This window comes from Prionailurus viverrinus, chromosome A1, assembly GCF_022837055.1.
Source record: "Prionailurus viverrinus isolate Anna chromosome A1, UM_Priviv_1.0, whole genome shotgun sequence".
Classification (NCBI taxonomy): domain Eukaryota; kingdom Metazoa; phylum Chordata; class Mammalia; order Carnivora; family Felidae; genus Prionailurus; species Prionailurus viverrinus.
Window position 1 is genome coordinate 175,062,368 of NC_062561.1, and position 13,193 is coordinate 175,075,560.

At 39.4% G+C, this 13,193-nt stretch overlaps 1 protein-coding gene across 1 annotated transcript in view; it reads right to left on the reverse strand.

The window, feature by feature from the left end:
• The window catches only part of SIMC1 (SUMO interacting motifs containing 1), an 82,648-nt gene that overhangs the window by 23,361 nt on the left and 46,094 nt on the right, over positions 1 to 13,193 (reverse strand). Inside the window, exon 5 of the mRNA XM_047854337.1 lies at positions 6,230 to 6,384. Within this exon, the coding sequence (XP_047710293.1) occupies positions 6,230 to 6,384 (155 nt within the window). The remainder of the gene's footprint in view (positions 1 to 6,229; positions 6,385 to 13,193) is intronic.

The following is a 13,193-nucleotide window of genomic DNA, read 5'->3' on the forward strand; positions in this document are numbered from 1 at the left end:
GAAAGACTTAAAGACATGACGAGGTATTTTCTTTTTTTTTTTAATTTTTTTTTCAACGTTTATTTATTTTTGGGACAGAGAGAGACAGAGCATGAACGGGGGAGGGGCAGAGAGAGAGGGAGACACAGAATCAGAAACAGGTTCCAGGCTCTGAGCCATCAGCCCAGAGCCCGACGTGGGGCTCGAACTCCCGGACCGCGAGATCGTGACCTGGCTGAAGTTGGACGCTCAACCGACTGCGCCACCCAGGCGCCCCATGACGAGGTATTTTCTAAGAACAGGGAAGTGTAGAAATGATGAGTCCTCCCGTGGACTCAGCTTCCATCAGCTGTTGAGTCTGTCACAACACAGACTACCAAGGTTTATTACACACTTATGGAGATATTCTAATAAGAGAGATAAGCACCAAAATAGCCAAAACCAACTCTCCCCTCCCCCTAAAAAAGCAACTTGGGAGAAAATAAGACTATATAGAGAATAAACAAAAACGAAGGCTATCTAAATGTCCATCAACTAATGAATGGATAAAGAAGATGTGGTTTATATACACAATGGAATACTATTTGGCAATGGGAAAGAATGAAATATGGCCATTTGCAGCAACATGGATGGAACTGGAGGGTATTATGCTAAGCGAAATAAGTCAGTCAGAGAAAGACAGATATCATATGTTTTCACTCATATGTGGAACTTGAGAAACTTAACAGAAGACCATGGGGGAGGGGAAGGGGAAAAAATAGTTACAGAGAGGGAAGGAGGCAAACCATAAGAGACTCTTAAATACAGAGAACTGAGGGTTGATGGGGGAGGGCAGGGGAGAGGAGAAATGGGGTGATGGGCATTGAGGAGGGCATTTGTTAGGATGAGCACTGGGTGTTGTATGTAAGCGATGAATCACGGGAATCTACCCCCAAAACCAAGAGCACACTGTATATACTGTATATTAGGCAACCTGACAATAAATTATATTAAAAAAACAAAAACAAAGGCTATAATTAGTGTCACCAAAGATATGAGAAAATACAGACCCATGAAAGAAGAAAACAAGAACAGAATACTATTTATTAATTTAATTTTTTTAAGTTTATTTATTTTTGAGAGAGACAGAGATAGTGTGAGCAGGGGAGAGTGGGTGGAGAGGGAGAGGGAGAGACAGAGAGAGAGAGAGAGAGAGAGAGAGAGAGAGAGAGAGAGAATCCCAAGTAGGTTCTGTGCTGTCAGCACAGAGCTTGATGCAGGGTTCAAATTCATGAAACTATGAGATCATGACCTGAGCCAAAACCAAGAGTTGGACACCTAACCCACTGAGCCACCCAGGTGTCCCATATTTATTATTTTAAAAAAGAAACATTTAGAGACAAAGTAAAAGAGCCCTTGGAAATTAATAACATGATAGCAGAGATAAAAACTCTTTTCCAGGAATGAAGGATGTTCCTAGACTGAAATGGCACACTGAAGGCCCAGAACAATCGATGAATACAGACCTACAACAAGCATACTGGGCAAAAAAATATGATTCTAAAAACTTTCAGAGGAAAAAATTAGGGCATATACAAAGAATCAGTAATCAAGGTAGTTATGACTTTTTAACAGCAAATATGGAAGACAATGGAAGATTTCCTGCAGTACTCTGTAGAAAAGTTATTGCTAACCTAAATATCTATACTCAGTTATCAGTCAACATACAGGAAGATAAAATATTTTCAGATATATAACATCTCAAAATTTTACTTTCCACATCCCTTTCTAAGAAGCTACTGGAGACCGATCCATCAAATGAGGGAGTAAACCAATAAAGAGAAGACACAGGACAAATAAAGGAAAGATCCAACTTTTGGAAACAAAGGAAATTCTCACATTTAGGATAAAAGCTGGCAAAAAGGACAACTAATCCAGATTGAAGGAGGTCAAACAGTTCCACCACAGATCTTCAAGAATATGACGACCCAGTGCAAATAAACATCGAGGGGAGATTTAGACCAAATAGAGAATTTGGGGTTGACTTCCAATATGCAAAAAGAATACAGGGGAACTAAAAATAAGGCAATTATTAACTGTAAGGAAACACAAAGGTATGAATTAAAGGAAAAATAATCATAGTTTATTTAGGACTTGGCTCAACTCTGACTAGCATACATCGTTGTAACAATAGAAACATTGAATACTGATCTGGACAAAATTATGATATAAATAAATTAATAGCATGGGGGCAGGGAAACATGTGTGTGCCCAGGAGGAGGTAGGGAGGAAAAAGAGTTAACTACTCTTATTTCATGTGGAAGGTCAATAGATAATAGCTAATAATGAAAAATGAAGAATTAGCAACATAAACATGTTATTTAGCCATACAGAGGTAAATATTAAAAAAATCACTTAAAAGAGTGCAAAGTAGCTACCTCTGTGGAAAAGAAAAATGCAGGTGAGGGAACCTGGGAACTAGTGTATTTCTTAAACCTTATAGAACTAGTTTACTCTTTGTATGCACAGTTAAAAAAGAAAAGAAAACCCCGTGAGACCAGGGTAATATAGAGACTGACTTTTAAAACCTCATATCTTTGAGACAAGAAATAACAAATGCTGGGGCGCCTGGGTGGCGCAGTCGGTTAAGCGTCCGACTTCAGCCAGGTCACGATCTCGCGGTCCGGGAGTTCGAGCCCCGCGTCGGGCTCTGGGCTGATGGCTCAGAGCCTGGAGCCTGTTTCCGATTCTGTGTCTCCCTCTCTCTCTGCCCCTCCCCCGTTCATGCTCTGTCTCTCTCTGTCCCAAAAATAAATAAACGTTGAAAAAAAAAAATTAAAAAAAAAAAAAAAAGAAATAACAAATGCTGGCAAGGATGTGGACAAAAGGGACTCCTCCTGCACTATTCGGAATGTAAGTTGGTGCAACCACTGGGGAAACAGTATGGAAGTTCATCAAAAATTTAATAACAGAAAAAAACATATGATCCACTAATCCCACTAGTGTGTATTTAAAGGAAATGAAAACACTAATTTGAAAAGACAGATGCACGACTATGTTTACTGCAGTATTATTTACAATAGCTAAGACATGGAAGCAACCTAAGTGTCCATCAATAGATGGATGGATGAAAAAGATGTGATATATATATGTATGTACATACATACATACATACAAAGGAATATTACTCAGCCATGAGAAAGAGTGAGATCTTGCCATTTATAAGAACATGGATGGACCAAGAAGATATTACACTAGATGAAGTAAGTCAGAAAAAGACAAATTCTATATGATTTCACTTATTTGTGGAATGTAAAAATACAAAACAAACAAAAGAAACAGACTTATAAATACAGAAAACAAACTGGTGGTTGCCAGAGGGCAGGGGTTTGGAGGATGAGTAAAAAAGGTGAAGGGGACTGGGGGGGTATAGGCTACCAGTTATAGAATGAATAAGTCACAGGTATGAAAGGTACAGTATGGGGAACATTGTCAATGATATTATAAAAGTGTAGTATGGTGACAGATGGTGGCCACACTTCATAATATATAGAGATGTTGAATCACTATGTTGCATATGTGAAACTGATAAACATTGTGTGTCAACTGTACTTCAATTAAAAAAAAAGCCCTCGGGGCGCCTGGGTGGCGCAGTCGGTTAAGCGTCCGACTTCAGCCAGGTCACGATCTCGCGGTCCGGGAGTTCGAGCCCCGCGTCGGGCTCTGGGCTGATGGCTCGGAGCCTGGAGCCTGTTTCCGATTCTGTGTCTCCCTCTCTCTCTGCCCCCCCCCCCGTTCATGCTCTGTCTCTCTCTGTCCCAAAAATAAACGTTGAAAAAAAAAAAATTAAAAAAAAAAAAAAAGCCCTCATCTTTGAGGTACAGTTTATATACAATAAATTGCACACAGATTTTTATTTGATGAGTTTTGGTAAATAGATACATACATCTGTGTAACCATAACCTCAACCTAAGATCCATCTTTAGTGTCCATAAATTGTTATTTTTCTATTTAAAACCCAACTATGCTGGGGTACCTGGGTGGCTAAGTCAGTTGAGCATCCAACTTTGGCTCAGGTCATGATCTCGGTTTGTGAGTTCAAGCCCTGCATTGGGCTCACTGCTGTCAGCACAGAGCCTGCTTTGGATCCTCTGTCCCCCTGTCCCGCCCATGCTCTCGCTCTAATAAAAAATAAAACATTAAAAAAACAAAGAACTACCTAACTACACTATCCTGTGCTCTTTGTAGATCTACTTACTGATTTTCTATTCTATAATCATTAACATTTAAACTTTACAGAAAATGCCACATCTATGAAAATGGGTATGGGCATGCAAACTAAGGGGGGAAGCTGACTGATGCTCAAAACAGTATGAAGCTTCCTCTTTTTTGTTTTTTTTTATTAAAGTAGTTATAACAGTCAATATTCCATATTGGCCTGTAGAAAACTATTTTTTTTTAAATTTTTTTTTTCAACGTTTATTTATTTTTTGGGGGACAGAGAGAGACAGAGCATGAACGGGGGAGGGGCAGAGAGAGAGGGAGACACAGAATCGGAAACAGGCTCCAGGCTCTGAGCCATCAGCCCAGAGCCCGACGCGGGGCTCGAACTCACGGACCGTGAGATCGTGACCTGGCTGAAGTCGGACGCTTAACGACTGCGCCACCCAGGCTCCCCTAGAAAACTATTTTTAACAAACATACAAGAACATATGAGAATGTAAATATGAGTGGAAGAGTTTCAATGATGCTGTTAAAAAAAAAAAAAAAAGGATGCTGGTACACTAGCTTGGTGAAAACCATTTCCAAAAAAAAGTAAGGAGTGCCCGGGTAGCTCAGTTGGTTAAGCATCCGACTCTTGATTGCTGCTCAAGTTGTGATCCTGTAGTTCACGAGTTCGAGCCTCATGTTGGGCTCTGCACACAGCATGGAGCTTGCTTATGATTCTCTGTCTCTCCCTCTCTCTGTACCTCCCCCACTCGTGCTATCTCTCTCAAAATAAATAAACTTAAAAAAAAAATGGGGGGCGCCGGGTGCTTCAGTTGGTTGGGTATCCGACTTCAGCTCAGGTCATGATCTCACTGTGTGTGAGTTCAAGCCATGCATCAGGCTCTGTGCTGACAGCTCAGAGCCTGGAGCCTGCTTTGGATTCTGTGTCTCCTCTCTCTGCCCCTCCCCACACTCACTCTGTCTCACACACAAAAAAATTTTTTTAATTAAAAAAAACAAAAGAACCCACGAGTTGTAGTTCCAGGAAGAAAATTCCAGCCTGAGATTGCCACCCTAGAAATCACATTTTCTCCTATTCATATAAGGATATAGTAGTTCCCTGCCTTGAAGCTTCCAGAAGCTCCCACTTGCCCTGATTCTACAAAAAAAGAATACATGCTTGCTACCATCTTGTACCTTATTGTTAGCCTCAGGACCTATTATATTACTTTTTAGAAACTAATAGTGACAAATGAGAGTTCTCCTGAGGTACTCAGGGAGATGGAAATAAATCTAGGTTTATAAAAGCTGTGAAAAGTTTTATGCAAGTTAAGGTTTTCCCCTAGATCTCCTGAGGCTGTCTGGACAATTCTGAAATACACCAAAGGACGTCTGACAGTCTTGAGAAAAACCAAAAACCATGAAGGCTGTGGTGCTCAACACACGGTTGGTACAGAGAGATTTTCTTTTAGAATTGTCTGTAGTTCTTTTTTTTTTTTTTTTTAAGTTTATTTATTTATTTTTGAGAGAGACACAGTACAAGCAGGGGGAGGGCAGAGAAAGAGTGGGAGAGACAGAGAATCCCAAGCAGGCTCTGCATTGTCAGCACAGAGCCCAATGCGTGGCTTGAACTCACGAACCACGAGATCATGACCTGAGCTGAAGTTAGATGCTTAACTGACTGAGCCACACAGATGCCTCTAGGATCATCTATAATTTTTTTTTGTTTTTATTTATTTATATTGAGATCGAGTGAGAAAGCGTGTGCACGTGGAAGAGGCAGAGAGGGAATCTCAAGCAGACTCCATACTGTCAGCATGGAGCCTGATGCTGGGCTGGAACTCACGAACTGTGAGATCATGACCTGAGCCGAGATCAAGAGTTAGACGCTTAACCGACTGGGCCACTAGGGCACTCCTTGTCTATAGTTTTAATAGCTATCCCTGTTATATTATTGTGTGACTATGAAACCTCATCCATTTGATGTTCTCCAGCCTTGAGTAGCTGCCCACCTATGGCTCCTACTTCTTAACATCCCTGAGCTCAGGTGCTAGTTAGTTACCTGACATTGTGGGGCTGCTTGTCACAGGACAGCACAGTGCTTGCAATGGACTGCTGCAGGTGCTGTCGTTGCCTCCTCAGGATCTGCTGGAAGTCATCTTCCAGGGTCTGTACCACATAACGCAGAAAAAGGACTCTCCCAGGCAGATTTTGCCCCTGTAGAAGAAAAAATGAGAAGTATTTCCTCTCAATTTCCTGATGAGTGAGCATTTGGCTCTCCTAAATATGAAGCCCAAGCGAAGGCCATGCATCACGAAGTATGTCTGTACCTAAAAGAGAAGCCCCTGAGAGAGAGCAGGCAATCGAGGTTGTTTTAAAAGAGGGAAAACAGGGCAATCCCAGAGCCTGGAGGCTCAGGACTGTAGACTTTCTAATTTTAAGAGATAGATAGCCATGACAAGTTGTCTCTCACTAAACTTACTATCAGTCTCAGGATAAACCTCAAACTGTGGGTATCAGAATAGAGAGACAAAAACTGGTTCCTATATGATCCTGTTGAGCTGCTGGATCAAGCAGTCATGATGTCCATACCACTGCTGAACTTCTAGTAACGTGAGCTGATTCACATCCTTATTGTTTAAGCAAGTCTGAGTTGAGTTTTCTGTTACAGGTGAAATGATTCTAACTGAGAAAGCTGAACTGTTGTAGGTAAAGAGCATGGGCTTTGATGGCACACAGATCTTATGTATTTATTTTTGTTTGATTGTTTTAAACCCAGATCTATACTCATTCAACTTGCCCTTCTGAGTTTCACTGTCTCTTGATTTAAGTGGTGATAATCTTAAGTATACAAAAGCCAGTATAAGTACCTGTGACATACCAAGCCGACATGCACCATTTGTTGATTTCCCTTTACTGGGAGACAAGTACTGGGACGTAGCACCAGAAGCTCGGGCTTTCAAACTTCAAAGAATAAGGCCCCAAACTGTTTCTGGATTCTTTAGGAACTTTTCAAACAGCAGGGGGTTGGTATATACTCTGAGAATATAAACTCATGGACTAGGGTACAGTTTAGTAAGCAGGAAAACGAATAACCATTGTAAGCACATATGATTTCTTTTTTTTAAGAGGTGAGAGGGGTATCTGGGTGGCACAGTCAGTTGAGTGTTGACTTTGGCTCAGGTCATGATCTCACAGTTCATGGGTTTGAGCCCCACATTGGGCTCTGTGCTGGCAGCTCAGAGCCTGGAGACTGCTTTGGATTCTGTGTCTCCCTCTCTCTCTGGTCCTCCCCTACTCATGCTCTGTCTCTCAAAAATAAATAAACGTTAAAAAATTCTAAAATAAATAAATAAATAAATAGGTAAGGATGTGATAACTTTGTCTTCCAATGTGCATATTTTTTTCTAATCCTCATTAATTAGTGCAAATGATTTTTTAAAAGTTTATTTATTTTTGAGAGAGAGTGTGCACAAGCTGGAGAGGGGCAGAGAGACAGGATCCCAGGCAGGCTTTGCACTGTCAACGTGTAAGTGGGGCTTGAGCTCACAAACCACGAGATCGTGACCTGAGCCGAAATCAAGAGTTTGATGCTTAACCAACTGAGCCACCCAGGCACTCTGGTGCAAATTTTTAAAAAATCCAGTAATTGGGGCGCCTGGGTGGCGCAGTCGGTTAAACGTCCGACTTCAGCCAGGTCACGATCTCGCGGTCCGGGAGTTCGAGCCCCGCGTCGGGCTCTGGGCTGATGGCTCAGAGCCTGGAGCCTGTTTCCGATTCTGTGTCTCCCTCTCTCTCTGCCCCTCCCCCGTTCAAGCTCTGTCTCTCTCTGTCCCCAAAATAAATAAACGTTGAAAAAAAAATTTTTTTAAAAATCAAGTAATTATGCTAGATTTATGATGAAAGTCTTTCACTAACACCACTCTCCACTACTGCTTGCCCCCTGCAGTACCCTAGAGTGAAATTTTACTCTTCTGAAAGTTACTCTAAACATCTCTAAAAAATGCTCATATCATTACTTCTTGATTTATCAACTTTAGACATTATCTATTGGCTTCTGCTGTGTTTGATAAAGATTTAATTCACTTATGCCACTTCCCCATTTCTCTTCCTAAAATAACTATCTCAATTTATGTTCCATCATCTACAGATACTATCTCTTGACACCCAATTTTATAAGATAAAGATGCTATAAAAGCCCTACTACTCAGAGATCCTATCCCTTTTCACTTCCTAACCTTTATCATCTAGGGCTTTCCATTGTCAAGGCTAAAATTGTTTTGTTTTATATATAAATTGATTCTAAATATTATAACTAAATAGTGTTTACAGTATGAGGACTATGTTAAAATTATTTACTACACTGGAACTCCATATAGTACACTAAGAAAATAACTTCTTTCTTGTTAAGCTTTTTGATTTTCTTAAAGTTTCTTTTTTATCCTCCCTATATTGCCTACAATTATCACTTTACCTCTTTTAACTCCTCAAGAATGGTGTTGAGTCTTGAGAATATCCTTCTTTCCCATTTTTTTTTTCATTTTTAAAAACAACTTTTTTGGGGCGCCTGGGTGGCTTAGTTGGTTAAGCGCCCAACTTTGGCTCAGGTCATGATCTTGCAGTTTATGGGTTTGACGCCCACATCGGGCTCTGTGCTGACAGCTCAGAGCCTGGAGCCTGCTTCAGATTCCGTGTTTCCCTCTCTCTCTGTCTCTCTCCCACTCAGGCTCTGTCTCAAAAATAAATAAACACTAGAAAAGAAAAACCAACTTTACTGACAACCCTTATAAATCCACCCACTTTAAATGTGCAATTCAATGATTTATTGTAAATTTACTGAGCTTGGTAACCATGACCATAACCAATTTTTAGAATATCTTTATAAGATCCCTCATGCCTATTTATAGTTAGTTCCTGTTCCCATCTCTAGCCCCAGGCAACCACTCCTCTACTTTCTGGCTCTACTGATTTGCCCTTCTGGACATTTCATATACGGAGAACTATACACGACATGACCTTGTGTATGTGGCTTCCTTTTATATAGCTTAATATTTTTTGAGGTTTGTCCATGTCACGGCATATATCAAGAGCTCTTTTTTTCTTTAAATTACTGAATAGCATTCTCATGTATGAAGATAGCACATTTTGTTTATCCAATTGTTTATTTTTTAATTTTTTTTACTTTTATTTATTTTTGAGAAACAGAGTGAGACAAAGCGTGAGCGGGGGAGGGGCAGAGAGAGAAGGAGACACAGAATCTGAAGCAGGCTCCAGGTTCTCTGCAAGCGGTCAGCACAGAACCTGATGTGGGGCTCGAACCCACAAACTGTGAGATCATGACCTGAGCCGAAGTCGGAGGCTCAACTGACTGAGCCACCCAGGTGCCCCTATCCATTCAATTGTTGATGGACATTTGGGTTGTTTCCACTTTTTGGCTATTATGAATAAGGCTGCTATGAACATTCACATGTAAGCCTTTGTTAGACATATTTTAAAATTGTGGTAAAAAAACATATAACATAAACTTAACTATCTTAACCATTTAGTTTTTATTTTTGACAGAGAGCACAAATAAGGGAGGGGCAGAGAAAAAGAGGGAAACACAGAATCCTAATCAGGCTCCAGTCTCTGAGCTGTCAGCCAGAGCCTGATGCATGGCTCAAACCCACAAACTGTGAGATCATGACCTGAGCTGAAGTCGGATGCTTAACTGACTGAGCCATCCAGGGGCCCTGTATTTTTTTTTTTTTTTAAGTAGGCCTCATGCCTAGCATGGAGCCCAACACGGGGCCTGACATCAAGACCTGGGCTGAGACCAAGAGTCGGATGCTAACCAACGGAGCCACCCCTATCTTAATCATTTTTCAGTATATTCACGTAGTTGTGCAACAGATCTCCTGAACTTTTCCATCTTGCAAAATGAAACTTTACACACAATGAACAATCATGTCCCATTTCCCCCTCCCCCCTAGCCTCTGGTAACCAACATTCTATTTGCTTTTTATATTAATGACAGCTATAGATTCTTTGTGTGTGTCAAATTATACAGGGTCTTTTTATGGCTGGCTTATTTCACTTAGTATAATACCCTCATTATGGTACCGTCCATGTTGTAGCATATGGGATTTCCTTCCTATTTAAAGCAGAATATTTCACTGTACCTGTATATGCCACATTTTGTTTACCTCGTCATCTACGGATGGACGTTTGGGCTGCTTCCACTTCTTGGCTTTTGTGAATAATGCTGCTATGAACATGGGTGTGCAAATATCTCTTCAAGACACTTCTTTCAATTCTTTTACACGTATACGCATGTGGGAATATATGAAGTGGGATTGATGGATCATATAATAATTTTTTTAATTTTTTGAAGAAACACCATATAGTTTTTCACAGTGGTTGTACAATTTTACAATCCTACCCACAGTGGGCGAGTGTTCTCATTTCTCTACAAATTTGCCACAACTCAGAACTTATTTTCTGTTAAAAATTTTTGTTTTAATAGTGGTCATCCTGAATGGGTGTGAGATGATACCTCATTGTGGTTTTGATGTGCCATTCTTTGTGATTTAGTGATGTTGAGCATCCTTTCATATGCTTGTTGGCCACTTGTATATCATCTTTGGAGAAATGGCCATTCAAGTCCTTTGCCCTTTTAAAAATCAGATTATTTTGTTCAGTTTTCCCTTTAATTCTGTCAGTTTTGTAATAAAATGTTTAAATGTTGTTGAGTTAAGGAGCTCTTTATATATTCAGGATATTAACCCTTTATCAGATATGCAATTTTAAAATGTCTTCCCCTGGGCGCCTGATTGGCTCAGTTGGTTGAGTGCCCGACTCGATTTTGGCTTAGGTTGTGATCTCACAGTTGTGGGATGGAGCCTGCGTGGGATTTTTTTCTCTGTCTCTCTGCCCTCCTCTGCTCATGCTTGTGCATGTGTGAAATCTCTCTTAAAAAAAAAAAGTGAAAAAAAATACTTTATAAAAAAATAACAAAATGTTTTCTATTCCATAGAATGTCTTTTAATTCCAGATTGTGTTTTTTGGTGCACACGTTTTAAACTTTGATGTAGTCCCATTTGCCTATTTTTGCCTTTTTTTTTTTTTTTTTTGCCAGTGTCTTTGGTGTCATATCAGAGAAAAATGAAAATCCAATTGTCATGAAGCTTTCCCCTATATTTTCTAAGAGTTTTATAGTTTTTGGCATGATGTAAGAGATCTTTGATCCATTTTGAGCTAATTTTTGTATATGGTATTGGATAAGAGTCCAACTTCATTCTTTTGCATATGGCTATCCAGTTTTCCCAAAACCATTTGTTGAAAAGGCTATCTTTTTCCATTGAATGGTCTTGGCACCCTTGATGAACATCGTTTGATCATATTCACAATTTTTTTTTTCTGGGTTCTCCATTTTACTCCACATGTCTGTAGGGCTGTCTTTATGAGATTACCACACTGTTTTGATTACTGTAGCTTTGTAATATGTTTAAAAATCAAGAAGTATGAATACTCCAACTTTGTTCTTTTTCAAGATTGTTTTGGCTATTCAGGGTCCTCTAAGATTCCATAGGAATTTTAGGATGATTTTTCTATTTCTGAAAAAAATGCTGCTGGGATTTTGATAGAATAGTGCTGAATATGTGGATTACTTTGGGTACTATTGACATCTTAACAATATTAAATCTTTCAACCTATGAACATGAGATGTCTTACCATTTATTTATGTCTTCATTTTCTTTCAGCAATGTTTTATAATTTTCAGCGTGCAAATTGTTCATCTCCTTGGTTACCTCTAAGTATTTTATTGTTTTTGATGCTATTGTTAACCAAACTGTTTTCCTAATTTCGTTTTGAGATTGTTAGGACACAGAAATGCAATTGATTTTTGTGTGTTTTGTATCCTGCAACCTTGCTGAATTTGCCTATTAGCTGTAACAATCTTTCTGTGTGGAATCTTTAGGGTTTTCTTCATATAAGATCATGTTATCTATGAACAGAGATAATTATTGCTTTTAAATTCAGATGTCTTTTTTTTCCTTCCTTGCCTAACTGCTTTGGTTAGAACTTCCAATACTATGTTGAATAGAAGGGACAAAAGCAGGTATTCTTGCTTTATTCCTGAACTTAGAGAAAAAGCTTGTAGTATTTCACCATTGAATATGGTTTGCTGGGGTTTTTCCATATAGGGTTTTTATGAGATAGTTTCCGTCTATTCCTAGTTTTTAGGATGAAAATGTGTTGAATCTTGTCAAATGCATTTTTTGCATCAATTGAGATGATCAGGTGGTTTCTGTCCTTCATTCTGTTAATATAGTGTATTTGATTGACTGATTTTTTATATTGAACCATCCTTGTATTCCCAGATAAATCCCACTTGATCATGATGTATAATCCATATGATATGCTGCTGAATTTGGTTTGCTAGTATTTTGCTGAGGATTTTTGCATCGGTGTTCATAAGGGATATTGGTCTACAGTTTTCTTGTAGTGTTTATATCTGGTTTTAATATCAGGTTGATGCTGGTTTCACAGAATGAAGATACTTGCTATGAGATCTTTTAAAATCTATTGGGACTTGGGGCCCTGGGTGGCTCAGTTGGTTAAATGTCTGACTCTTGGTTTCAGCTCAGGTCATGATCTCATGGTTTGTGAGTTTGAGCCCTGCATCAGGTTCTGCCCTGACAGCATGGAGCTGCTTCAGATCCTCCCCATCCCCCCTCTCTCTGTCCCTTCCTTGCTTGCCCTCTCTCTCTCAAAATAAATAAACTTAAAAATTTAAAATATATTGGAACTTAATTTATGGCCTCAAATAAGGTCTTTCCTGGAATATGCCCCTTGTGCACCAAGAAGAAGGTGGGTACTATTGTTGGTAGACTATTCTGCATATAATTATTAGATCTGGTTAGTTTATTGTGTTGCTTAATTTCTCTCTTTCCTTACTTATCTTCCATTCTGGTTATTCTATCCATTATTGAGAGTTGGGTATTGAAGTCTCCAACTATTAATATAGAACAATTTTTCCCTTT